This window comes from Phyllobates terribilis, unplaced genomic scaffold (genome assembly GCF_046119375.1).
Source record: "Phyllobates terribilis strain yellow unplaced genomic scaffold, ASM4611937v1 Scaffold_9__5_contigs__length_417890890, whole genome shotgun sequence".
Lineage (NCBI taxonomy): Eukaryota > Metazoa > Chordata > Amphibia > Anura > Dendrobatidae > Phyllobates > Phyllobates terribilis.
The window spans coordinates 20,087,154-20,113,738 of NW_027362769.1; the positions used below are offsets into that span (position 1 = coordinate 20,087,154).

Here is a 26,585-nt window from a genome sequence, read left to right on the forward strand (position 1 = left end):
ATGGAGACATCATGTTTGCCGTCATCAATATTCATGAAGATGGATATTAAATATGATATCTCTATGATGCTCAGAAGCTCAGAATCCATTTCCCGGGCTTCCGGTGGTTTCTCAGTTATGCAAGATATACTATTATAATTGGAAAAAGGTGAGCATTCCAAAAATGTGATCCCTGTGTTTGTGACCGTCATGTGCATTATTAAAATCGACATTAAACATTTGTACACTTAAACAATAGGATTGGAGGGAAAAATCCAGGGTATTAGAAGGCTTGCTCTGGGCTGAGGCTTTATGGCGCTCATAAAAATTCCTGAGGTTTGGGGGAAAGCAACAGTGAGTTCTATGTAAGACTCTTACAAATGGACCGGGGGTGGAGATTTAAGACCTCTCTCATTTTTCAAACTAGGACAAAAATACATTTTGCCTGACACCGCCTATATCTCTTCCCTCATTTCCGTCTATCACGCTTCCCGTGCCCTCCGTTCTGCACCTGATCTAAGACTAACATCCTCCTTAGTCAGAACCTCACACCTCCGTCTCCAAGACTTCTCTCGTGCTGCGCCAGTTTTCTGGAATGCACTACCTCAAACGATTCAACTAATATTTAGCCCCCATGTTTTTAAATGTGCTTTAAAAACACATTTGTTTAGACAAGGCTATCACCTCAACTCACCAGCCTAACTCTCCCCTGTTCCCCCCTAAATGTTAATCTTAATCTGGTCCTGCCTATTCATCTGTCTCCATATCCTCCATGCACCCAATAGCACACGGTAACTGCACTTAGACAGATACTGGCTGATGACCATGTTCTACCTATTGTGTCCCCCTATTTCCATATAGATTGTAAGCTTGCGAGCAGGGTCCTTACTCCTCATGCAACTGTTGAAATGTCATACATTGTATTGTTTTTATTGTCTGTACATGTCCCTACTTAATTGTAAAGTGCTGCGGAATGTGTTGGTGCCATATAAATTAAAATTATTATTATTATTATTATTATTATTAAGGCTCACTGCAGAGGCGTAACTATAGTGGGTGCAAGAGCCCAGGATCCTAGAGGGCCCGCATAGTCCCTTTGAACCATGTGAGAACTTAATAATAATAATAATAATATTATTATTAAAGACTTCTGATAGTTCGGGGCGCTGTTGGGGATTTGCATTGAGGCCCCTGAGCTTCAAGTTCCGCCACGGGAAACCAGGTTTAATATGCAGTCCTTACTATCATCAAAAGAAAAAGCTAAAATACAGGTAAAGCAAGAAAATAGTGAATGTCTACCCAATGCTTGGCAATGTATGTGTATGTTCCACTGAGATTGTCAAGCCCTGGTGAATATGATACACTGCCGATTTTGCACGTTTTCCCACCTACAAAGAATGGAGAAGTCTGTAATTTTTATCATAGGTACAGTCATGGCCAAAAGTATTGAGAATGAGACAAATAGTAATTTTTCCAAAGTTTACTGCTTCATTTTTTGTAATGGCAATTTGCATATACTCCTGAATGTCAAAGAGTGATCAGCTTAACAGCAATTACTGTACTTGCAAAGTCAATATTTGCCCAGAGAATGAACTTGAACCCCCAAAACACATTTCAACATCATTGCAGTCCTGCCTTAAAAGGAGCAGCTAACATCGTTTTAGTGATTGATCCATTAACACAGGTGTGGGTGTTGATGAGGACAGGGCTGGCGATCAATTAGTCATGATTAAGTAAGAATGACATCACTGGACACTTTAAAAGGAGGCTGGTTCTTGGTATCATTGTTTCTCTTCAGTTAACCATGGTTATCTCTAAAGAAACACGTGCAGCCATCATTGCACTGCACAAAAATGGCCTAACAGGGAAGAGTATCGCAGCTACAAAGATTGCACCTCAGTCAACAATCTATCGCATCATCAAGAACTTCAAGGAGAGAGCTTCCATTGTTGTCAAAAAGGCTCCAGGGCGCCCAAGAAAGACCAGCAAGCGCCAGGACCGTATCTTAAAACTGTTTCAGCTGCGGGATGTGACTACCAGCAGTGTCGAGCTTGCTCAGGAATGACAGCAGGCTGGTGTGAGTGCTTCTGCACGCACTGTGAGGTGGAGACTCTTTGAGCAAGGGCTGGTTTCAAGGAGGGCAGCAAAGAAGTCACTTCTCTCCAGAAAAAACATCAGGGACCGACTGATATTCTGCAAAAGGTACAGGGAGTGGACTGCTGAGGACTGGGGCAAAGTCATTTTCTCTGATGAATCCCCTTTTCGATTGTTTGGGACATCTGGAAAACAGCTTATTCGGAGAAGAAGAGGTGAGCGCTACCACCAGTCTTGTCTCATGCCAACTGTAAAGCATCCTGAAACCATTCATGTGTGGGGTTGCTTCTCAGCCAAGGGAATCGGCTCACTCAGTCTTGCCTAAAAACACAGCCATGAATAAAGAATGGTACCAGAATGTCCTCCAAGAGCAACTTCTCCCAACCGTCCAAGAGCAGTTTGGCGCCCAACAATGCCTTTTCCAGCATGATGGAGCACCTTGCCATAAAGCAAAGGTGATAACTAAATGGCTCATGGAACAAAACGTAGAGATTTTGGGTCCATGGCCTGGAAACTCCCCAGATCTTAATCCCATTGAGAACTTGTGGACAAACAAAAACCAACAAATTCTGGCAAAATGCAAGCATTGATTATGCAAGAATGGACTGCTATCAGTCAGGATTTGGTCCAAAAGTTGATTGAGAGCATGCCAGGGAGAATTACAGAGGTCTTGAAGAAGAAGGGGCAACACTGCAAATATTGACTTGCTGCATTAACTCATTCTAACTGTCAATATAACCTATTGGTACTCATAATATGATTGCAATTATATTTCTGTATGTGATATAAACCTCAGACAAACACTAATAAAAACCAGAGGCCAGCAGATCATGTGAAAATATAATTTTGGTGTCATTCTCAAAACTTTTGGCCATGACTGTACACTTCAACTGTGAGAGACAGACTCTAAAAAGAAAAAACAGAAAATCACATTGTATGATTTCTAACCCCTTTACCCCTGAAGGTGGTTTGTACGTTAATGACCAGGCCAATTTTTACAATTCTGACCAGTGTCATTTTATGAGGTAATAACTCTGGAACGCTTCAACGGATCCCACTGATTCTGAGATTGTTTTTTCGTGACATATTGTACTTCATGATAGTGGTAAAATTTCATTTCTTCGATATCACTTGCGTTTATTTGTGAAAAAAAAAACTGATATTTGGCGAAAATGTTGAAAATTTTGAAAATTTGAATTTTCATGCCTATAAATCAGAGAGATATGTTACACAAAATAGTTAATAAATAACATTTTCCACATGTTTACTTTACATCAGCACAATTTTGGAGCCAACATTTTTTTTGTTAGGAAGTTATAAGGGTTAAAAGTTGACCAGCGATTTCTCATTTTTCCAATAAAATTTACAAAACTATTTTTTTATGGACCACATCACATTTGAAGTGACTTTGAGGGGCATTTTTGACAGAAAATACCCCAAAGTGACACCATTCTAAAAACTGCACCCCTCAAGGTGCTCAAAACCACATTCAAGAAATTTATTAACCCTTCAGGTGCTTCACAGGAATTTTTGGAATGTGGAATGAAAAAATGAACATTTAACTTTTTTCACCAAAATGTTACTTTAGATCCAATTGTTTTTAGTTTTGCAATGGTAACAGTAAAAATTGGACACTCCAAAATTTGTTGTGCAATTTCTCCTGAGCACGCCAATACCCCATATGTGGGGGAAAACCACTGTTTGGGCACATGGCAGGGTTAGGAAAGGAAGGAGCGCCATTTGACTTTCTGAATGTAAAATTTGCTTGAATAATTAACGGACATCATGTTTCGTTTGGGGAGCCCCTGATGTGCCTAAACAGTGGAAACCCCCCACAAGTGACATCATTTTGGAAACTAGACCCCTCAAGGAACTTATCTAGATTGTGGTGAGCACCCTGAGCCCCCAGGTACTTCACAGAAGTTTATAACGTAGCGCCGTGAAAATAAAAAAATATCAAACTTTTTCCACAAAAATGATCTTTTAGCTCCAAATGTTTTACTTTCACAAGGGTAAGAGGAGAAAATGGATCCCAAAAACTGTTGTTCAATTTCTCCTGAGTACGCAGATGCCCCATATGTGGGGAAAATACACTGTTTGGGTGCACGGCAGATTTTGGAAGGGAAGGAGCACTGTGTGACCTTTTTGAATGCAAAATTGGCTGGAATTGAGAGCGGACGCCCTGTCACGTTTGGAGAGCCCCTCATGCGCCTAAACAGTGGAAACCCATCACAAGTGACCCCATTTTGGAAACTAGACCCCTCAAGGATTTTATCAAGGGGCATAGTGAACATTTTGAATCCAGCGGTACGACACAGAATTTGATAACATTAGGTCATCAATTGTCATAAGTCTTAAACGCAAGTGCTCGCTACTTGAGTTTGCATTAGGTATTCAGGTATGCATCATTTATCGCGGGTGCTCAAGTGACATGCTCGAGTCCACGCAACGCATGTTTCACGGGTGTTAGATACCCAAAATAATACATGATGGGATCGCTCATGCATGACAGGCAATCCCTGCAAGTTTTTTTTGGCTTTTTAACAGCCACGAAACATATGGGGTGGAGACTCGAGCATGTCACTCGAACATCCGCGATACTGTGTGCATACCCGAGCACCTGATGCAAACTCAAGTAGTGAGAACTTGCGCTCAACATTAGTCGCCATATCGTCATTTTTTTCTTTACTTCTGAAAAAATCCCAACCCTAATATAACCCCAACCCTAACGCTAGCTCAACTTTGACCCTAGCACAACCCTAACACAACCCTCACCCTTGAGTTATTTTTTACGCCGTTCCTCGTGCGGTATAAGTGATTAGACGACTTTATTCTTCTGGTTAGTGCGATTACTGCGATACCAGAATTGTATCGGGTTTTTATGGTTGGTCGCTATCACATACTTAAAGACGCTTTTTTTTTTTTTTGCAAAGACTAGTTTTTGCAATAATTTTTCCATATTTTGGCCGACAGTCATGTAAGGGCTTGTTTTTTGCGGGACAAGTTGACGTTTTTATTGGTACCATTTTCGGGCATGTGACATTTTTTGATCGCTTTCTATTCCGATTTGTGGGAGGCAAAATAAACAAAAAGCAACAATTCAGGAATTTTTTTTTTTTTTTTTATGCTGTTCCGCGTGTGGTAAAATTGATAAGGCAGCTTTATACTTCAGGTCAGTACGTTTACAGCAATACAACATTTATATATTTTTTATGTTTTGGTGCTTTTATGCAATAAAAACTATTTTATAGAAAAAAAAAAATTGTATCGCTTTATTCTGAGAGTTATAACTTTTTTATTTTTCGCCTGATGGAGCTGTATGGTGGGGTTTTTTTTGCGGGACAAGATGACATTTTGAGCGGTACCATTTTTATTTACAGTCGTCTTTTTTATCGTGTTTCATTCCATTTTTTGTTTAGCGGTATGATGATGAAGCATTCTTTTTTGCTTCGTTTTTTTTTTTTTTTTTAACTGTGTTCACTAAAGGGGTTAATTAGTGGGACAGTTTTATAAGCCAGGTTGTTTCGGATGCAGATACCAAATATGTGTACTTTTATTGGTTTGTTGTATTTTTTTCATAATATTTATTTTATGGGTGAAGAGTGTGTGTGTGTGTGTGTGTGTGTATATGTATATACAGTTATATGAAAAAGTTTGGGCACCCCTATTAATCTTAAGCTTAATGTTTTATAAAAATTGGTGTTTTTGCAACAGCTATTTCAGTTTGATATATGTAATAACTGTTGGACACAGTAATGTTTCTGCCTTGAAATGAGGTTTATTGTACTAACAGAAAATGTGCAATCTGCATTCAAACAAAATTTGACAGGTGCATAAGTATGGGCACCTCACCAGAAAAGTGACATTAATATTTAGTAGATCCTCCTTTTGCAAAAATAACAGCCTCTAGTCGCTTCCTGTAGCTTTTAATGAGTTCCTGGATCCTGGATGAAGGTATTTTTGACCATTCCTCTTTACAAAACAATTCCAGTTCAGTTAAGTTTGATGGTCGCCGAGCATGGACAGCCCTCTTCAAATGATCCCACAGATGTTCAATGATATTCAGGTCTAGGGACTGGGATGGCCATTCCAGAACATTGTAATTGTTCCTCTGCATGAATGCCTGAGTAGATTTGGAGCGGTGTTTTGAATCATTGTCTTGCTGAAAGATCCATCCCCTGCGTAACTTCAACTTTGTCACTGATTCTTGAACATTATTGTCAAGAATCTGCTGATACTGAGTGGAATCCATGCGTCCCTCAACTTTAACAAGATTCCCGGTGCCGGCATTGGCCACACAGCCCCAAAGCATGATGGAACCTCCACCAAATTTTACTGTGGGTAGCAAGTGTTTTTCTTGGAATGCTGTGTTTTTTTGCCGCCATGCATAACGCCTTTTTGTATGACCAAACAACTCAATCTTGGTTTCATCAGTCCACAGGACCTTCTTCCAAAAAGAAATTGGCTTCTCCAAATGTGCTTTTGCATACCTCAGCCGACTCTGTTTGTGACGTGCTTGCAGAAACGGCTTCTTTCGCATCACTCTCCCATACAGCTTCTCCTTGTGCAAAGTGCGTTGTATAGTTGACCGATGCACAGTGACACCATCTGCAGCAAGTTGATGCTGCAGCTCTCTGGAGGTGGTCTGAGGATTGTCCTTGACTGATCTCACCATTCTTCTTCTCTGCCTTTTTGATGTTTTTCTTGGCCTGCCACTTCTGGCCTTAACAAGAACTGTCCCTGTGTTCTTCCATTTCCTTACTATGTTCCTCACAGTGGAAACTGACAGGTTAAATCTCTGAGACAGCTTTTTCTATCCTTCCCCTGAACAACTATGTTGAATAATCTTTGTTTTCAGATCATTTGACAGTTTTGAGGAGCCCATGATGCCACTCTTCAGAGGAGATTCAAACAGGAGAACAACTTGCAAGTGGCCACTTTAAGTAGCTTTTCTCATGATTGCATACACCTGGCTATGAAGTTCAAAGCTCAGTGAGGTTACAAAACCAAAAAAAGTGCTTTAGTAAGTCAGTAAAAAGTAGGTAGGAGTATTTAAAACAAGAAAATGATAAGGGTGCCCAAACTTATGCACCTGTCAAATTTTGTTTGAATGCAGATTGCACATTTTCTGTTAGTACAATAAACCTCATTTCAAGGCAGAAACATTACTGTGTCCAACAGTTATTACATATATCAAACTGAAATAGCTGTTGCAAAAACACCAATTTTTATAAAACATTAAGCTTAAGATTAATAGGGGTGCCCAAACTTTTTCATATAACTGTGTGTATATATATATATATATATATATATATATATATATATATATATATATATATATATATATATATATATATATATATATATAATAATAATTTGTTTTGGATTATTTTTTAATTTTTTTTTTTAGATGCTTATTTTTTCGTAGCCGTAGGCTCCTCCGGGTAGCTGTAGCGCAAGAGCACCAGAATAACGGATCGCAGCTCTGTGGTCTCTAAATGAAGGTAAAATCATAATAGAAAATATGGTATAACTTTTGGGCTTCTGGGATCAACCAGTGATAAGTTATCCCAAAAACCAGATATCAAATAAAATGTGCAGGCTAGAGTCCAGCCCTGTGATGTCAGAAAAGGGGGTGTGTGGGCAGATCTTCCCTTAGGCATAAGAGTCCATGGAGGATAGATGAGCATTCTTTGCCAGGGGGTATAGATACTATAAGCAACGGATCACGTTCGATAACGATCAAATCAAATTCGGGGAGCCCCTCCTCCAGCTATACTGATTCGTCTCTGCGAACTCTATGGTAAGTTTCTTCTGTAATCCTGTTTATTTTATGTAACTGTCTATTCTGTATTGTAAATGTCCTTTTGTAAAATCTTGTATATTTTTCATAACAATACCTCCCTTTTGGATTAAATATAAAATTTACTAGCCCTGTTTCTTTTGCTCTGTAATCGTTCCCTCCCCCGAAGCCATTTACGCTACCAGACAGCAGGCATCCGGCCAGGCCTGTACATAGTTCAAACTCAGCTGGTGGTGCCAGCAAATAATATTAATTGGGCTATCGTGAAGCTGGCAGAAACGTACGGGGCGTATTCACATATTCCATGCGTTGGAATCCGGAGGTGTGACGCCATACACTTTCTGCTCGCTTGTCGATAGCTGCTTAGTGAGTAGTTGGGATCGTGTGTTCACAAATCCCTGACGAAATCCTGACAGAGTGATGGCAACGGTGAGATATTGCGTGATCTCCCTGGTATTGTCTCTGTGGAATACTTGACAAATTGGTGGCAGCAGTGGGATATTGCGTGATCTCCCCAGTGTCGTCTCTGTGGAATACTTGACATCCTCTATATAGTATAATGTACCCTATATCCGTCCATATAGTATAATACACTACATAGTCCTTCATATAGTATAATGGACTTCCCATAGTTCTCCATATAGTATAATATACTCCCCATAGTCCTCCATATAGTGTAATGCATCCCATAGTTATCCATATAGTATAATGCACTCCCCATAGTCCTCCATATAATATAATGCATCCCTTAGCTCTCCATATAATATAATGCATCCCTTAGCTCTCCATATAATATAATGCATCCCTTAGCTCTCCATATAGTATAATGCATTCCTTATAGTCCTCCATAGAGTTTAATGCACTCCCCATAGTTCTACATATAGCATAATGTGCCCCCATAGTCCTCCTACAGTATACTGCACTCCCAATAGTCCTCCATATAGTATAATGCACCCCCATAGTCCTCTATATAGTATAATGCATCCCATAGTCCTCCATATAGTATAATACACTCCTCATAGTCGTCCTACAGTATACTGCACTCCCCATAGTCCTCTATATAGTATAATGCACCCCCATAGTCCTCCATACAGTATTATGGCCACTACAATGTATTCACTGATTTTAAAAAATACGATACTTCCCTCTCCTCCTCGCTCCCCCACTGCTGCGGTCTCCGCAGCGAGCGTTCTGAAGAGCCGCACATTTCAGTGCAGTGGGCGAAATGTAGTGACATCATGAGGTCAGACGCTGAGGGGGAATGATGGAGGAGGGAGTGTCAGCAGACGCTCCTCCATTCATCATTGCTTTTAACTGTATCAGCATCCAGGATGGCACATACAGTTGACTGTGAGATGACGGGAGGGGGGCCCCAGTGGCAGCCCCCCACCCAGCTCACACACCCCATAGCGGCCTCGTGGCCTGCTGCCATTGGCGGTACGCCACTGTTTCCACAGACTCATTGACTTGCATGGCAGAGTGCGATCTGATAATTGGATCCAACGGGACATGCTGTTTTCTTGGCCCGGCTCGGTGGCTCGACCATGTGCACGGCTCCATACACTAACAGCGGTGATCTGATGTTTTGTCGCATTGCACTCAGACATGTTAGTCTGCACGAGACCTTAGAACGCAAAACTCAGCGCAGATTCCTATTAGGTATTTTGGAGTGGACACCTGCCGAAAACAAACCAATGCAGAGGGTAAAAAAGCAGCATTTCCATAAGTGGGAACATGGGCTTACATAGCTTTAGAAACGTTCGCGGAGAAGCCGCACTGTCACCGCCACACAGGCGCTGCGGACTCCTCAGGTAGCGAAACCTGCGCTGCGCCTTTAAGAAGATGTCACTCTGTCAACTTTCCCCTACTTCTTATCTGCGGACACGCCCTCTCAGCGGACACGCCCTCTCCTTGACAACACCGCCCTGATGTACAGGCCGCACACGCCCAGGTTAGGCCTTTTTCCCGCAGCTGTCCGCCCCTTTTATTTTGTGCCTTGTTTCGTGTGGAGCTCTGATTGGCCACCTGTCTTCACGGGCATCGCTTCTATTGGTTGGAGGTGGATCAGCTGCTGAGAGGGCGTGGTCAACGGGGAAATCTGGGAAGCGGGTTGTCTGTATTGCGGTTAGTGCCTTTACAGCAGTGATCGGAGTCTATTGCCATTGTCCTGCCTTCAACCGCCAGGTAATTATCGCTATGTGTGGACGATGCCTGTCACTACATACCTGTGTGTATAGCGCCATCATCAGGGCACTTACATTACACTGGTCATTCGTCTTAGTCCGCTGTCCTAAGGGTGAGGTATCACTCCCAGCACCGCAGGGATCGGGGTGATCTGTCATCAGCTCAGCGCCCTGTGATATCACGGCCCGGGGATGAAGGACTCACAGACATGGCAGGAGCGCGCAGCCATGCTGAGGCTGTGCTGCCCTCCCTGCACCTGACTCCTGCTGTCCTGGGAGTGGCAGCGGGTGACAGGGCTGTTACCTCAGTACAGTGCTGCCTGGTGCAAGAATGCCGAGTCATTGTGCTATCAGGAGCTGTCAGTGGGGGGTCCAGGGAGAGGGGCCAGGTCTGTGGTGGCAGCAGGTCAGTGGTCCAGGGAGAGGGGCCGGGTCAGTGGTGGCAGCAGGTCAGTGGTCCAGGGAGAGGGGCCCGGTCAGTGGTGGCAGCAGGTCAGTGGTCCAGGGAGAGGGGCCCGGTCAGTGGTGCAGGCAGGTCAGTGGTCCAGGGAGAGGGGCCGGCTCAGTGGTGGCAGCTGGTCAGTGGTCCAGGGAGAGGGGCCGGCTCAGTGGTGGCAGCAGGTCAGTGGTCCAGGGAGAGGGGCCGGGTCAGTGGTGGCGGCAGGTCAGTGGCACAGGGAGAGGGGCCGGGTCAGTGGTGGCGGCAGGTCAGTGGTCCACGGAGAGGGGCCGGGTCAGTGGTGGCGGCAGGTCAGTGGCACAGGGAGAGGGGCCGGGTCAGTGGTGGCGGCAGGTCAGTGGTCCAGGGAGAGGGGCCGGGTCAGTGGTGTGGCGGCAGGTCAGTGGTCCACGGAGAGGGGCCAGGTCAGTGGCCCAGGGAGAGGGGCCGGGTCAGTGGCGGCGGCAGCAGGTCAGTGGTCCCGGTAGAGGCGCCGGCTCAGTGGCCCAGTAGTGGGGCAGGGTCAGTGGCTTAGTAGTGGGGCAGGGTTTTTCTATAGAAGGTCTGTACATATCCTTCTTTATGTCCTGGGTGATGCCCGGGCAGTACTGTGACAGATGGGGCGTCAGCGGCTGTGGCCGGCTGAGCTCTTCCGGACATCTGCAGGGTTTGGTGATATGTGAATAAGCTTTCCTTGGAGCCCACTAGCTGATGTCAGCCCCGTCCTCGGCCGTCCTGTACTGTGTGCGATGGATACATCGGGGTCAGTTCTGTTTAGGACCTGGTGCTTGTCTGGTGTAAGCGTCAGCAGAGGCCCTGGAGCTTATTATGGGGCTGTTGGGGTTTCCTTATAGATCTGTGTTAGAACAGAAGACGATCTCTGGCGTGCTGCACTTTGTTTTTTTTTTTTAATTCATGTTAAAGTTGAGCAGATGAAGGGGCCTGGGCTGCCCCCGCAGGGATCAGCTCGGCGCCTCTGCTTCCATTCACATCCGTTAGGCAGCAGATCCGATTTTGACAACTACTTGCGGAGCAAAATTAGTTTGTTTCTGACACAGAAAAAAACTCATCGGGTGATCTGTTGTTTACACCTGACGCGTATATAAGCCCTATCTTAAGGGATGTAATAAAATGTGACTTTTATTAAATTTCAATTAAAAGTGGTCTATAAAGTTAAAAATTGCTGAAGTGATCTTTTATTAGTTTGGATGCCATGGGGGTCTTCAGCAGGCACCCCACCTGCCATGGTAACCCATCAGTACCCCTTAATTAGGTCACAAGGGGTCAATAGGAGCTTTTGCGTGTGAGCAACTGCTTCATGTAAATGCTGCAGCACCTCAATGGTTAACAGCTGGGACCAGGGCTCCACTCTGGCTGTTAGACACAGATGCCGGCTGTGCCACATAGCCAGCATCTATCACTAATGGGCGAGCACCCTTGCGTTTATTCACATCCTAATGCCGAGTGACTGTGTATATGTGCCTGAGGCCTCGCTCACACCGCCGTGTAAATCAGACGAGCGCTGTCCCATGTTTTATCGTATAGCACTCAGACCACTGTCATTCATTAGGGCAGAGCTGATGACAGATTCTGCCAGTGAAAAAAATTGCAGCGTGTTGTGATTTCACTCTGAAATCAGAAATGAAATATCGGATGCCGTACGGAGCCAGAGTATTACATCCGGTTATTACGGATACACTACCGTTCTGTAATATAGGAAACTGTAAATGATTAATAGCTGCTGATTTAAAAACTGGATTGTATACGGATGACAAGGGGGAAAAATGTTCTCACTTTTCTGGATGAAAATTGGACTGATCTTTAATCCACTTGTTTCACCCGGCCTTTGGGGCATGTGCACACCATGTCTGTTACATGTGTCTGTGAACCTGTCGGGGTTTTCAGGACACTTCAGGACTTCCCGGCGTCTTTTTTTTTTGTCTCTTCCTGGGCGCTTTTGGCGACCGCTTTGGTCTTCTATAAGCTAATGAGAAGCTTCTTTTAACCTTTGGCGGCTTCGGAAACCTTCTGATCTTACAGACGCCCATAAGCCTGAATGTGTGAACAGCGCGTCGTTTCCACATTTCAGGGCGCGTTCGTTCTTTTTAGTGTGGGTTTAGTGCTTTCCCAGACCGGTTACTGAGCGGATCCACCTGAAAGACGTGGTGTGCACACACCCCAAGGCCTAGGAGAATGTGATCTGTGATCTTTGTCATGCTGGGATAACCTACAGTACATAGATAAATAGACTAAAGTGCAAGGCTGTTACCAGATAACAGAGGACATGTGTAACACACAAGTGACAGAAAGGGACAGGACGTGTGAGTCTGTGAAGAGCAATAATCGCAGTCACATGAAATAAGGGCAGGTGCAAACAGGCATTGTCATTGGAGAGAATTGGGCTGATTATATTAATGAGAGTGTGAGCTGAGTGTGAGCTGAGTGTGAGCTGAGTGTCTTGGATGAGGAGAAGGTGGAGGAAATATCTATCGGCTCGCACTCGGCACATTCGCTCGTTCTCCATCAGGCAGAGTATGTCCTCTATAGAAGCTTTACCTGATGGAGAATAACTCTGGGACACACATAGTTCATTACATTTCCAAATGTTTGGTCTGTTTGTGATCAGTGTCTGATTTTCGGAAAGCTGAGAAATGACAATGATCTGCTATTCCAGTTCTCATGTACGGTGTCACCCGGGTTATCAATGACCCTGAATGGCAATCAGCAAAGTTGTGTAGGTATAGGAGAGGTATGTATATTACTGCTTAATTTAGGCAGGATTTGTTTGGTTTGACAACCATTATTAGGCCACGGCCCCACTATCAGTATTCGGTCGGTATTTTTTCTCAGGAGTGGTGGCCAAAACTAGGAGTGGGTGATAAATGCAGAATTGGTGACTTGTTTCTATTATACATTTACTCTGATTGTTCCTCACCTGGTTTTGGCTCCCACTCCTCAGAAAAAATACTGATAGTGGGGCCGTGGCCTTAGCCTGAGACTAGCAGCTAAGTACAAGGATATCTCACCAAGGACAGTCAGAGCAAGTCAATTCTGGCAGCCAGTTGAACCAAATAGTCGGAAATCCAATAAGTCCTTCCATCAGGGGGTATCTAAGTGCCCATCTCCACATTTCATCACGTACTCTTCCTACCCTTATCTGTTTGGCCAGTTGTGTTCCACTGTGTATGGAGACCACCTAATAAATCACTACTGTACTTATGACAAAATAATCTTTTACAGAACAATGCAGAAAATGTAAGGTAAATCGTCACCTGCTGGATTTGGGATACACTCTTCTATAGTTAAAGGAGTGTTCTCAAGTTCTCTTTTATCCAGAGGATAGGGGATAACATTTCCGATTGCTGGGGGTCCAACCGCCGTGGCCTCCACGAATTATGAGAGCAAGGCTTCAGACCCAGCTAAATGGAGTGGAGGTCTTTCATGCCTCTTCATTCGTTTTAATCAGAGCCCTTGTTCTCGGGACGGTGGGGGCCATGGCGGTCAGACCCCCTACAATTTCAAAGTTTATCCCCTAAACTGTAGATTGGTGATACCTTTAAGTCCTGGGATATTTCTTGCTCAGCCGGATGCCATACATTTATAAATTTGCCCCCTTGGTAATTTATGAAACTGTGATAAAATGATAACTCTACATTACATGAGCTCACTGAGCATAAACCATCGGGTGATCGGGGTTCTTCAAGACTATATGAAGACGAGCACTGCTGCATGGACGCCGGCCGGAGGCAACATATACACATCACACAGATTGTCCTTATAGCAGTGTTCACCAGCGGCTGACTGGCCCCATGTGACTCCCAGGCGTCTGGCATCGGCACGTACAAGTCTGTACTATAAGGATGTGTCTGTGAAGACATGTGGCCTCTCACTGCTTCAGGCTGGGGCTACACCTAGTCTTGTAGCTCCAGAGTTGCAGACATGGCAGGAACGTTCCATCCATAGGAGTAATGGAAGTCTAGTGACAGTACGTGCTGTATGTGTACAGAGTATCCAGAGACTCCACCTGAATAAGGCCAACATGGACACAAACCTGCGTGTCCATAGATCCCGCGTGTTACATGTCGCTGATGGAGAATGTAGGAGTGCAATACAGGTGTGAAGATGAAGATCATGCAGTTTACATCTACGCGCTTCTGAGATGAACGGACTCCTTCCTAAGGAAACCCACAATCTAGGTTCCCAATACTACATTGCTCCCCAGCAAGCACGACATTGGGATTTCTGTAGGAATTCATTCTAGATGAATGAAGCCGATAGTCACTGTAGACACTGGCCACTGTCCTGGCAGTGTGTATGTGTATGTATATATATAATATATATATTACAGTACAGACCAAAAGTTTGGACACACCTTCTCATTTAAAGATTTTTCTGTATTTTCATGACTTTGAAAATTGTACATTCACACTGAAGGCATCAAAACTATGAATTAACACATGTGGAATTATATACTTAACAAAAAAGTGTGAAACGACTGAAAATATGTCTTTTATTCTAGGTTCTTCAAAGTAGCCACCTTTTGCTTTGATGACTGCTTTGCACACTCTTGGCATTCTCTTGATGAGCTTCAAGAGGTAGTCGCCAGAAATGGTCTTCCAACAATCTTGAAGGAGTTCCCAGAGATGCTTAGCACTTGTTGGCCCTTTTGCCTTCACTCTGCGGTCCAGCTCACCCCAAACCATCTCGATTGGGTTCAGGTCTGGTGACTGTGGAGGCCAGGTCATCTGGCGTAGCACCCCATCACTCTCCTTCTTGGTCAAATAGAACAATATGAACAATACCACTGGGTTTGCTGTTTTTCCTTATTTTCCTGTTTTCCTGTATCACTTTCAGGCCATGTGCACATGTTCAGTATTTGGTCAGTATTTCACATCAGTATTTGTAAGCTAATACCAGGAGTGGAACAGTATAAGGCTGCATTAGGGTTAATGGAATTAGGTGTCGCTGACACCATACGCTAGCTTTAGTAAAGAAGAGTCAGCCAGAAACCCTCATTACTAAACCTGTAAGTAATGAGTTAAATAAACACACATTGAGAATAAAACACTTTTTTTTTTTAAATAAAACAGACACATTCTTTAATCATTTAAATTAACCAACATACTCACCCCAGGTCCGACGGTAATCCAAGGGTTAAAGCGATGTCCCACGTTTCTTTTTTCTAATATCTTTATTTAGCTCCAAAAAACATTCATTGCTGTACAAAAAAGCGCGGTTTTGCCACATTTTTCTGCTAAGAGATGCAGAAACCTTGCAGAAATTTCTGCAATCAAATACTGAATGTGCACATAGCCTTATAGAAACACGTCACCACTTCTGCATATATCACCTACTCCTGGTTTATACTGAATACTGAACATGGTCATGTGGCCTCAGAAGGAGATTTTTCTACCATGTTCTTCTATTGTCCCATTCAGTGCTGCTGTCATGAGACTAGTGAGCGATCTCTATATTTATTGGCCCATGTTACAATTCATATATGTGATGAGACTAAATTTCGTATGTCATCATGTATTGCCTCCTCCATTTATTGTCTTCATTGGTTTATTTTTCCTATGCAGCATGTCCAAGAAAATCCCAGGTGGCTCCGTTGTGGAGATGCAGGGAGATGAGATGACCCGTGTCATTTGGGACCTGATAAAGGAGAAGCTTATTCTTCGCTACGTGGAGCTGGATTTGCACTGGTACTTTGCTCGTCATTTAGCTATGTAAAGTTCTAGCCGTTCAGCTGAACTGGTTAATAATCTGGCTATGGCTAAACGTCCCGCTGCGCTCAGCAGAGCTGGGTAAAATGATCCCGCTGATTGTGTACCCATCCATTAGATGCCCCAATTCTGACACTTGCCTGGCTCTTCCCGCTTGCCCTGGTCTTTTGGCAAGCGGGGTAATAATTTGGGGTTTATGTCAGCTGTGTAATGTCCGCTGACCTCAAGCCCAGGGGTTAGTAATGGAGAGGCGTCTAGCAAACACCCCCATTACTAACCCCGTAGTCAAAAGCACTAAACATACACACAGAAACAATGTCTTTTGATTGTAAAAATCACTCCCTGACCCTCTTTTACCCTTTGATTACCTTTAAAAAATAAAATAATCCAAAGGGGTACGCCGTAAATCCATCCCACGACTATCTCCGACTCTGCTACATCCGGATGCTGTGCTGAGCGGTGACATCAGTAATGTTACCGCTCAGCATGGCCACTGGAACACTCTTGAGAGTAGCGTGTGAATCCGGCTGCTGCGATGAGTGGGGGCTTCAGTAAGCTTATTGCAGTTCACAGCGGATGAACTGCGATAAGTTTACTGACGTCACCGCTCGTCACAGCAGCCTGATTCACATGCTACTGACATTGTGTTCAGGCTGCCGTCAAAGCTGATGTCACCGCTCAGCACTGCATCTGGATGTAGCCGAGTCGGGGATCGACGTGGGATGGATTTATGGCGGACCCCTTTTTGGATAATTTTATTTTTAAGGGTAATAAATGGGTAAAAGAGGGTTGGGGAGTGCTTTTTACAATTAAAGGACTTTTCTCTGGGTGTGTTTTATTGCTTTTGACTATGGGGTTAGTAATGGGGGTATCTTATAGACGCCTCTCCAATACTAACCCCTGGGCTTGATGTCATCGGACATTATACAGCTGACATCAACCCCAAAACCAGTACCCCGCTTGCCAACGCACCAGGGCAAGCAGGAAGAGCCGAGACTAAGCACCAAAATTGGCACATCTAATGGTTGTGCCATTTCTGGGGCGGCTGAGGGCTGGTGTTATTAGTCTGGGAGGGGGGCAAAATTCATGGCCCCTTTCCAGCCTATTAATATCAGCACACAGCTGTCTACTTAGCCTTTGTTGGTTATTAAAAATAGGGGGACTCCCTTTTTAATAACCAGTAAAGGCTACACAGACAGTTGTGAGCTGTTATTAATAGGCTAAGAAGATCCATGGATATTTGCCCCTTTCCAGAATAATAACACCAGCTCACAGTTGCCTGCTTTCCCTTGGCTGGTATTTAAAAATAGGGGGGACCCCAAGTAGTTTTTTTCATTTACTTATTAGTATTTTTCATTTATTTATTACTAATAAATCAATAAATGAAAAAAAAAACGCATGGGGCCCCCATATTTTTAATAAAAAACTAAGGGAAATCAGACAGCTTTGGGCTTATATTAATAGGCTGGCAATGCCCATCGTTATTGGGCCATTCCCAACCTACAAATATCAGCCTGCAGCTGCCCCAGAAGTGGCACATCATATTTGATGTGCCAATTCTGGTGCTTAGCCTTGGCTCTTCCCGATTGCCCTGGTGTGATGGCAATCGGGTAATTGTTTTTGAGGCTAGAAACAGAGAGGTGTCAGACACCCCTATTACTAACCCAGTAATAAAAATACGCATGCACGCACACAATGTTTTTGAATAAAGACTCCCCCACACCTCGTACACCCATTTATTAATGAAATGATTCCATGTCCATCTCCATGTCCACTGTGTGAAAGCGTGGGAACCGTGACACCAAGTGGCTGTGACCGGCGGTAACTTCAGTAAGGAACCGCCAGATGTTCGCCCCCCCCCCCCCTTTCACTTGAATGGGTTTCGAGTTTGGGATCAAGTTCGGGTATCGTACTGGTACTCAAATCAAACTTTTCATAAAGTTTGGCCAAACCCGACGGACCCGAACATCCACGGGTCCGCCCATCCCTACCTGCAGGTCATTACAGCCGAGCACCCTTATTTTCATGAATACATCTGTCTGCTGTAACAAATGTATTAACAGTTTTCCTCTAAACTTGTTTCGCTGTACTATCGACATCTTCATGGGTTTTTGGGTAAAGGCATAACTTAGCAGTAACAGAACTTTTCAGAGCTCTGTTTGTAATGTCCTTGGAGCATTGCGTTCTTTCACTTGGGTATGATGATGCTGCCTGCACTTTATTTTGGTATGATTGGCAGGTCTAACAGTGGATCTACTGACGGGCTATACCAATTTCTGTTTCGGAGCGGCGTCTGCTCACTCGGTCTGTGGCGTCTTCATTCTCGTCTCCCATGAGAGCTGTGCCTGTGTCGACACTTATCCCGAGACTGACAAATTCCTGCACATCGGAGACAGATTGTACTTAACTTATTATTACAATGAAATACATTATAGGCCAACACTAATTGGCACGGACCAATTATTGGATTGTACAAAGAAACAGTATTTCTTAGTAATGACCCAGGATTCGGTTAATGCTAAAGCAGCCACTAGCTTCTAACTGTGTGTTGGTCAGTCTAGTGAGAGGAAACCTGGCTCGAGCCTTTATCACTCCATCCAATGATGGGCTGCTCTTTCTTGTAACTTTTAAATCGGAGCTTGCTGAGGTGCACTCGCTTACCTCTGAGGGTGCACTCACATGACCTTATATTACAGTGCCAGCTTGAACTGCGGTCTCCTGACCCGTACTAACAGCCGCGTAGCATAGCTGGGCCTCCAGGTCAGCACATTGCTTACTAGGACAACCTTTCCTCTAGTCTCTGCTTTGTGATGAAGGCTGGCTAGGTTATCGTGCAGGGACTTTGAACAGAAAAAGGAACCATCTTTTCTACAAGTGTTGCATTAGCTCTGCCTCATGTGTAACCATCTTAGATCTAGGGAAAAGTTCACTGGGTTGGGCCAGTTCCCTCAATCCTCTGGCGTAGAATGATTAGTGCATATTAATTCTTCATTATTTATGCAGAAACGAGTCCCACACTCACATCCAGAACATCTGCAGGCGTATGGGGTTCTGGTACAGGTGTGGGCCCCGGGTAGGAGGCTCGACTCCATATATTTGTCAGCGGGGTGCATCTTACGGTGTAGTGTGATGCCCGTGCTGCTCCCAGGGCCACTGTGATATAACCAAGGCGTTACGAGTGGTTTTCCCCTTACAATATTAGTTGTTCAAGAATGTAGAAGGTTTTCTATTGATCCCAGCTGTACCCGTGTAGTGTTTGCCCTTTTCATACTAATTATTTCTGCTATCTCTAGGGCTCATGTATATAGTGCAGGCATATTGTAATTGTAGTTTTGATGTGATTTTCACAAAATATATATTTTGATCACAAGGTGTGACTGTATCCAGAGTGTGTAACATCTAGGTAGTTGTATTAAAAGAGGGTTTGGAGTGGCGGATCTGTGCCCGGCCTATGGAATCCCCTCTATCCACAATCCTGCAGCAAACCTGTCAGATGGCACTGGACTGCAGAAAACACCTCTTACTGTGGTCATACCAATTACAACATGGCGACGTTTCAGGTCCTAGACGCAAGTGAACCTTTCTCTGTCTGTGACAAATGCTAAGTTGTGACTAGAAGACAGAACGTCCCGCCGCGCCACCTATTACACAACAGTGTGTTCATCAGGGACCAGCACATCTTTTTCTCAAGTTGTGGCACAAAGCCTGTGTAAAGGCTTCTAACTATACACAGATGATGAAGTCAGAGCTTTAGTTAATGGGGGATATCCGAGTTAATTAAGAATCAGCTCACAGGCAGCAATACTACTAAGAGAAGAAACTAGGATATGTTCAGCGAATCCATTCCTGCTCTCGCTGATTCTCCCCGCTGGTCTTCTGTTTCCATCGGCTGTAGCCGTCGCTGCCTGTTTACCTCATGTGACAACTACAGCCAATAAGTGGCGTCAGAGGTGCACAGCGCAAGACCACCGAGGCCAGTGATTGGCTGTAGTGGTTACATGGACTGTGACAGCTGCAGTCAATGGAAACAGAAGACCAGCGGGATGAATTGGGGACAAGGAACTGGAACGGAAGAGAGTAAAAGGTTGCACAGATCTTAACGAGCAACCAAAAGAAGAAATAGGTATGGGGCCCTTATAAATATATAACCAAAAAACATATCTTTTTTTAAATATTAACCTTAAAATACAGTGTTCACAGCACCTAGATGTGGACACACAAAGATATTGATTGGGTCAAAAATGGGAGGGGGAGAAATTTAAAGGCTAATTTGCCATGTACATTTCCTTTCCTAGCCGCGTAGGTTGGCATCCTAATAATACCACATGGTGCCCCCGCTTAACGAAGAATGTCCATACCTGACCCTATCTAAAACCAACACTAGCCTGCTGGCCAGACACATTCAGAAGAGGAAAATCAATACGCAACTATGTGGTCCATAGCTTCTACACCCCCCGAAACAATCTGGAACATGGCTGGACCATAGGGATGTGGGAACTGTGGCAGATATTTAGCCAATTGTAGGACATCTGAAGCAATATATCTATGCACATGCATGTTTTCTCCTAAACTATATGGGTAAGACTGAGAGGCAATTGAGGGTTCGGATTAGTGAACATCTAGGCGATATCAGGAATAAGATACTTGCCTGACATGTCACCTCCAAACACTGGGGTGACCAAGATGCCATCTCTTTCAGTGTTATTGAAGGGGTCACCTTACCCATTTGTATGGGTGATTGGGACAAGAAAATTATTCAGAGGGAGACAAGGTGGATCTTCTGGCTGGAGTCTGTTAGTCTCGGAGGTCTCAAGGAACAACTTATCTTCATCAGCTATATTTGAATAGTGTGTATCTTATGGCCCCATGTGAGAGATTTTCACCCTGTAAAATATAGGTCCTCTTTTTTTTCTATATTGACCAGAAAGGGAATGTTCAGTTGTGTGTGTGTGTGTGTGTGTACATATGTTGGGTGTGTGTGTGTGTACATATGTTGGGTGGGTGTGTGTGTGTATGTATGTGACGCGCCCCCTGGGCCTGTGTTGTGCAGGGGATACCCGGAACCGGGCCTCTGGTGGGATGTAGTCTCCGTGGCGCTGACCCGGTCCGTGCCCAGGGTGGTCAATTCAGTGGAAGTCTTAATAGTGTTATAATAGTCCGAATACGCCACCCGTGGATTGCGGTCAGTGGGGACTGCCGCTGCAGGGCAGACCGCTGAGGCTGGTATTATGTGTGCAGCTTAGAATGGGATGACTCCCCACTGGAGGAGTATAGCCTCAGGGCAGTTAGTGTGGATGATGGGAGTGATGGTGTGAGCGTCCCAGTACTAATGGTGCCGGTGCGGCGATGAAACACAGAGACGTGGGGTTGCAGTTTCCAATGCTTTACTTACAGTTGTTATTCGTGTCAATCCTGCAGGCGATGACTGCCCAAGCCGTGCTGCGTCCACCAGGCAGGGGACTCGACCAACTCCCAGGCAATTCCAGAGCGTGGCACAGGGCTCCCTTCTCTTCCCTTCTCTGGCCGTCCTCACCAGTGACCCACCTTTGTCCAGCTTCCTCGGGCCTTCTATTGGAGAAACCTATCCCCGGTTTCCCTGACCCTACGTGGTATGCTTTCCTGGTGGATGTAGTGAGGGGTCGCACCAAGATGTGGTCACAACCTCCGGTCTTTGGCTGAGGAATCTGTTGCCTCCACCAATTTGGGTTCTGGTACCCTGCTCTGCCAACCCGTCACCCGCAATCTCCTGGGTCCTTAGGGTTCCCTCTGTCCTCGTGTCTCTGGGCCTTTCTTGATGTTCTTGTTCCTTTCTTACTTTCCTTTCTGTTCCTTCTTCTCTCTCTCTCAGGCCCCGGCCTCCTGACAAGGCCTACCTGGGGAGCAGAGCCCATGCAGCAGCTCTGCTCCTTGTCACTCCTCCTCAGACTGCACTCCTCTCTGAACTCACTCCCCGGACTGAACACTGTTCTAAGATGGTGCCCACCTTATATACCTCCCTCTAGCACCCGAGCCCAGGTGACTAGCAACCAATGGGCTCCTACCTATGCCCAGAGACCCACCCCTATCTGCTCCTACACCACTGGGTTTTCCTCCCCCTCCCCACTCCAGCCAGGGACAGAAGCTGTCGTGCCTGCACTTCTGTGGGAGCACTGTTGAGCTGTCCCTCGGAAATGGGGTGTGTGTGGTGCATGCAGCTAAACGAGTCCTGGTCCACACTCCATCCTTACCCGGGAGTGGAATATCACACCTCTGGTTTGAGGTGCAATACCCCTGTAGCAGCCGAGCCCTCGGGGTGCTACATATGTGTATATACTATGTGTATATACAGGGTGGGCCATTTATATGGATACACCTAAATTAAATGGGAATGATTGGTGATATCAACTTCCTGTTTGTGGCACATTAGTATATGGGAGGGGGAAAACTTTTCCAGATGGGTGGTGACCATGGCAGCCATTTTGAAGTCGGCCATTTTGGATCCAACTTTATTTTTTTCAGTGGGAAGAGGGTCATGTGACACATCAAACTTATTGAGACTTTCATAAGAAAAACAATGGTGTGCTTGGTTTTAACGTAACTTTATTCTTTCATGAGTTATTTACAAGTTTATGACCACTTATAAAATGTGTTCAAAGTGCTGCCCATTGTGTTGGATTGTCAATGCAACTCTCTTCTCCCACTCTTGACACACTGATAGTAACACCGCAGAAGAAATGCTAGCACAGGCTTCCAGTATCTGTTGTTTCAGATGCTGCACATCTCGTATCTTCACAGCATAGACAATTGCCTTCAGATGACCCCAAAGATAAAAGTCCAACGGGGGTCAGATCGGGAGACCTTGGTGGCCATTCAACTGGCCCACGACAACCAATCCACTTTCCAAAAAACTGTTCATGTAGGAATACTCAGACATGACACCCATAATGTGGTCCAATTGAAGAAAAACACGCGATCAAACACAGCCCGATAAGTGTTCAGTGATAAAAATGAACCTTTATTTATAATCTCATTAAAAATCAGGAATAGATATCTAGCATGAGGGGTGTAGATACATACATTGTTAAAAATCCATCATAAATAGGATCGACACGGTCCATAGTGTGAAGAAGCCCCCAAAAAATTATTTCTATTGTCCTGTAGCTCAGTGTCTCATATCCAGTGCTATCATACTGAAATCCCATTAGATCCAAGAGTGAAATTTATATCTATCAAGGCATATTTAAATAAACATCGCATCAAAAAATCACCTGGTGACCACACAGAATAAGGATAAATTCATATATAAGCGAGAGCATACCTGGGCAGAGGACTGTACTCTATGGACTTCCACACATGGACCGCGCGTCCTCCTCCCCAACGCGCGTTTCGGCGTTGCCTTCTTCATAATGTGGTCGTGCACCATCTTGTTGGAAAAACTCAGGGAACGTGCCATCTTCAGTGCATAAAGAGGGCAACACATCATCATGTAGCAATTTCAGATATCTAGTGGCATTGAGGTTTCCATTGATGAAAAATGGCCCCACTATCTTTGTACCCCATATACCACACCATACCATCAAGATACGAGATGTGCAGCATCTGAAACTATGGATACTGGAAGCCTGTGCTAGCAGAATCAGGCAAGAGGCAGTTACACCCCCTTATAGTAATACAAACCAGAGAAACCTGACCAGCACCTCCTAGTGTGAACTGGTGCCAGCTGCCATAACTATAAAATATATCAAAAGAATGCAGCAGCACTCCATATGGCCAAGATACGTCTTAACAATGAAAATATTAGATCTAAACTGTTTTGCTCAGCAGCAAGTACTTACAAAACATGAAGGTTTTTAGCGCATAAATTGGCCAATTCATCTGCGCCCATCAACCACGGCAAGGTAACCTCCCCCTGATGGGTAACTACTCTGCCTTCCATGCCACTTTTGGGCTACAAGCCTACCACTAAACGGACAAACATGTCCTCTTTTGGGCTAAAAACACCTACATTTAAAGGGCAAGCAGAGCTGTTTGTGTGTGTGTGTGTGTGTGTGTGTGTGTGTGTGTGTGTGTGTGTGTGTGTGTGTGTGTGTGTTTATGTATATAATATTTCATCTCTCGCCTCACTAATCCCTTCACTGGCTCCCTATTCCCCAGTGTATCCAGTTCAAACTACTGGCACTGATTTACAAAGCCATCCATAACCTTTCTCCTCTGTATATCTCTGAGCTAATCTCACAATATATTCCCTCACGTAATCTCCGGTCCTCCCAAGACCTCCTTCTCTCCTCCACACTTATTTGTTCCTCACCCAATTGCCTCCAAGATTTCTCCCGAATATCCCCCATCCTCTGGAATTCTGTGCCTCAACACATCCGATTATCCACCACATTCGGATCCTTTAGACGGAACCTGAAAACCCATCTCTTCAAGAAAGCCTACGGCCTGCCATGACCCCGCTGCCTCCTCACCACCACCAGAACTGCTGCCTCACCAACGCCAGAGCTGCTACAACCCCCAACCTACTGTCTCGTTCCCCTTTCCTGTAGAATGTAAGGCCGCTAGGGCAGGGTCCTCTTCCCTCTGTACCAGTCTCATTGTTTATTTGTTACAAAATACAGATATCACTTACAGTATATGACCCCTTCTCATGTACAGCACAATGGAATCAATGGTGCTATATAGATAAATAATAATAAGAATCAAGTGTTTTTGCTGCATACCAGACTACCATAAAGCCTGCGTATTTATTTACCATCTATTATATTATCATATTAGGCCTGTATATTTATTATATGCAGACATCTATTTTTCATCCATTGGCCTTTATGCTTTCAAAAATGGGGAATGATTGACAGGTACAGTATATGTGTGTATAGTTATTCCTGGAGTGCCTCCTGTGTTTTGACTCTTCCCCAGCATGTAATATACTCATGGAGTGCATTTGCGTTCCAATACCAACCTGTATAATGCCGTACATCTGGTCCTGTGGAACGCATTTGCGTCCCAATAGCGCACTGGCGTCAGTTCTGGTGATGTGTTCCTGTAGCGGAACTTTCGAGCGCTGGATTTGTTTCCGGCGACACGCTCGCGGCCTGGGGAGCTGCTGTGTTCATTGCAGCACCGCTCCTTCTTTTCTTCCCCACTGTGGGAGTCCCCTGATGAACCCCTGGATGACCATAAGAGGGGCGAAACGCGTCCGGACTATGCTGTTATTCCACAAGGTCATAAGCTGAGTACTAGTTTGCTTCAGGCCACTCAAGCTCCATATGGGCTTTAGCTTTTTCCACGTATGCCCACTATGTAGAATTTATTGGTGCCTACTATTTACAACACACTCATTTATTGGGATGAAACTACAATGTAATAAAGCCTAATATCAGCTAGTGACAGGCTATTTAGGCTCCACAGGGGCTTGATATATCCTGTTTAGGATGTCTCCCACATGTTTCTATTGATACCTATTTGTTAGGACAAATGTATTTATTTTGTTTGGGCTCCACAGGGTTTCATTGTGTTTGAGGTTGTTAGCCTATCTGGTATACATGCATGTAGTGTATGGTGTCTCTTTGGATTGACAGCACATACGCACTTTGGTACCCAGCTAGCGGTTAGGTATTTGCCTATACATTCTGGTGGCTTGATTTTGTTTTTTTTCTGTGAGGACTCTGCGTAAGTCTTATATTCTTTTGGTGAATTCACCAGACACGTCTAGTGTTAGTTTTAGATGGGGTCAAGTAGGGACATTCTTCATTGGGGGGCGCCATGTCGTACTATTAGGGTGCCATCCTCCGCGGCTAGGAAGGGAACTGTGCAGGGAAAATTATCCCCTAATTTCTCCCCCGTCTGTTTTTTAACTCAATCGATATCTTAGTTTGTCTGCATCTAGGTGCTGTCAGTACCTGATTTTAAGGTTAATATTTAATAAAGATACTTTTTTAGGGGTTTTGTTTTTCGGTTGTATACACATCTTAGCGACTTGTTTTAGCTGTATAGCTGTATGGCTGCTCATGGGCTGATGTTTAATTAACTTGGACAAAATTCTTAAATTATATTGGCCAATGACCAGCATATTGTTTACCACAGGGGAGATTTCAGATAGTGATAAGTATAAATCCCAATGGGCACCAGACGACAGCACCCAATGTATTGTATGCCCGTATTCAAAGGACAAGGCTCGTTCTCGGCAGCACATCATTCTGTACTAATAGGTCTGGCGCTGCCGAGAGCAATGGCAGCCTATGCGCACTGAATAATCTATCCTGGATCGTTCATTGTGCATCTGAGGCCAGATTGGTCTTTCTAAACTGGCTATTAAACAACTGCCATCAGGCGGCATGTTGGCAGCCAGCGGTGGTTGCACACTACATTGTGCAGTGTAAAAG

The 26,585-nt window shown here is 44.5% G+C and overlaps 1 protein-coding gene across 1 annotated transcript in view; it reads left to right on the forward strand.

Annotated features, from left to right (window-relative positions):
• The first annotated feature begins 9,905 nt into the window (after positions 1-9,905).
• Positions 9,906-26,585, forward strand: part of IDH1 (isocitrate dehydrogenase (NADP(+)) 1) — a 37,601-nt gene continuing 20,921 nt past the window's right edge. The window contains exons 1-2 of the mRNA XM_073646328.1: positions 9,906-10,060; positions 16,081-16,203. Of these exons, the coding sequence (XP_073502429.1) occupies positions 16,082-16,203 (122 nt within the window). The 5' untranslated portion in view covers positions 9,906-10,060; position 16,081. The remainder of the gene's footprint in view (positions 10,061-16,080; positions 16,204-26,585) is intronic.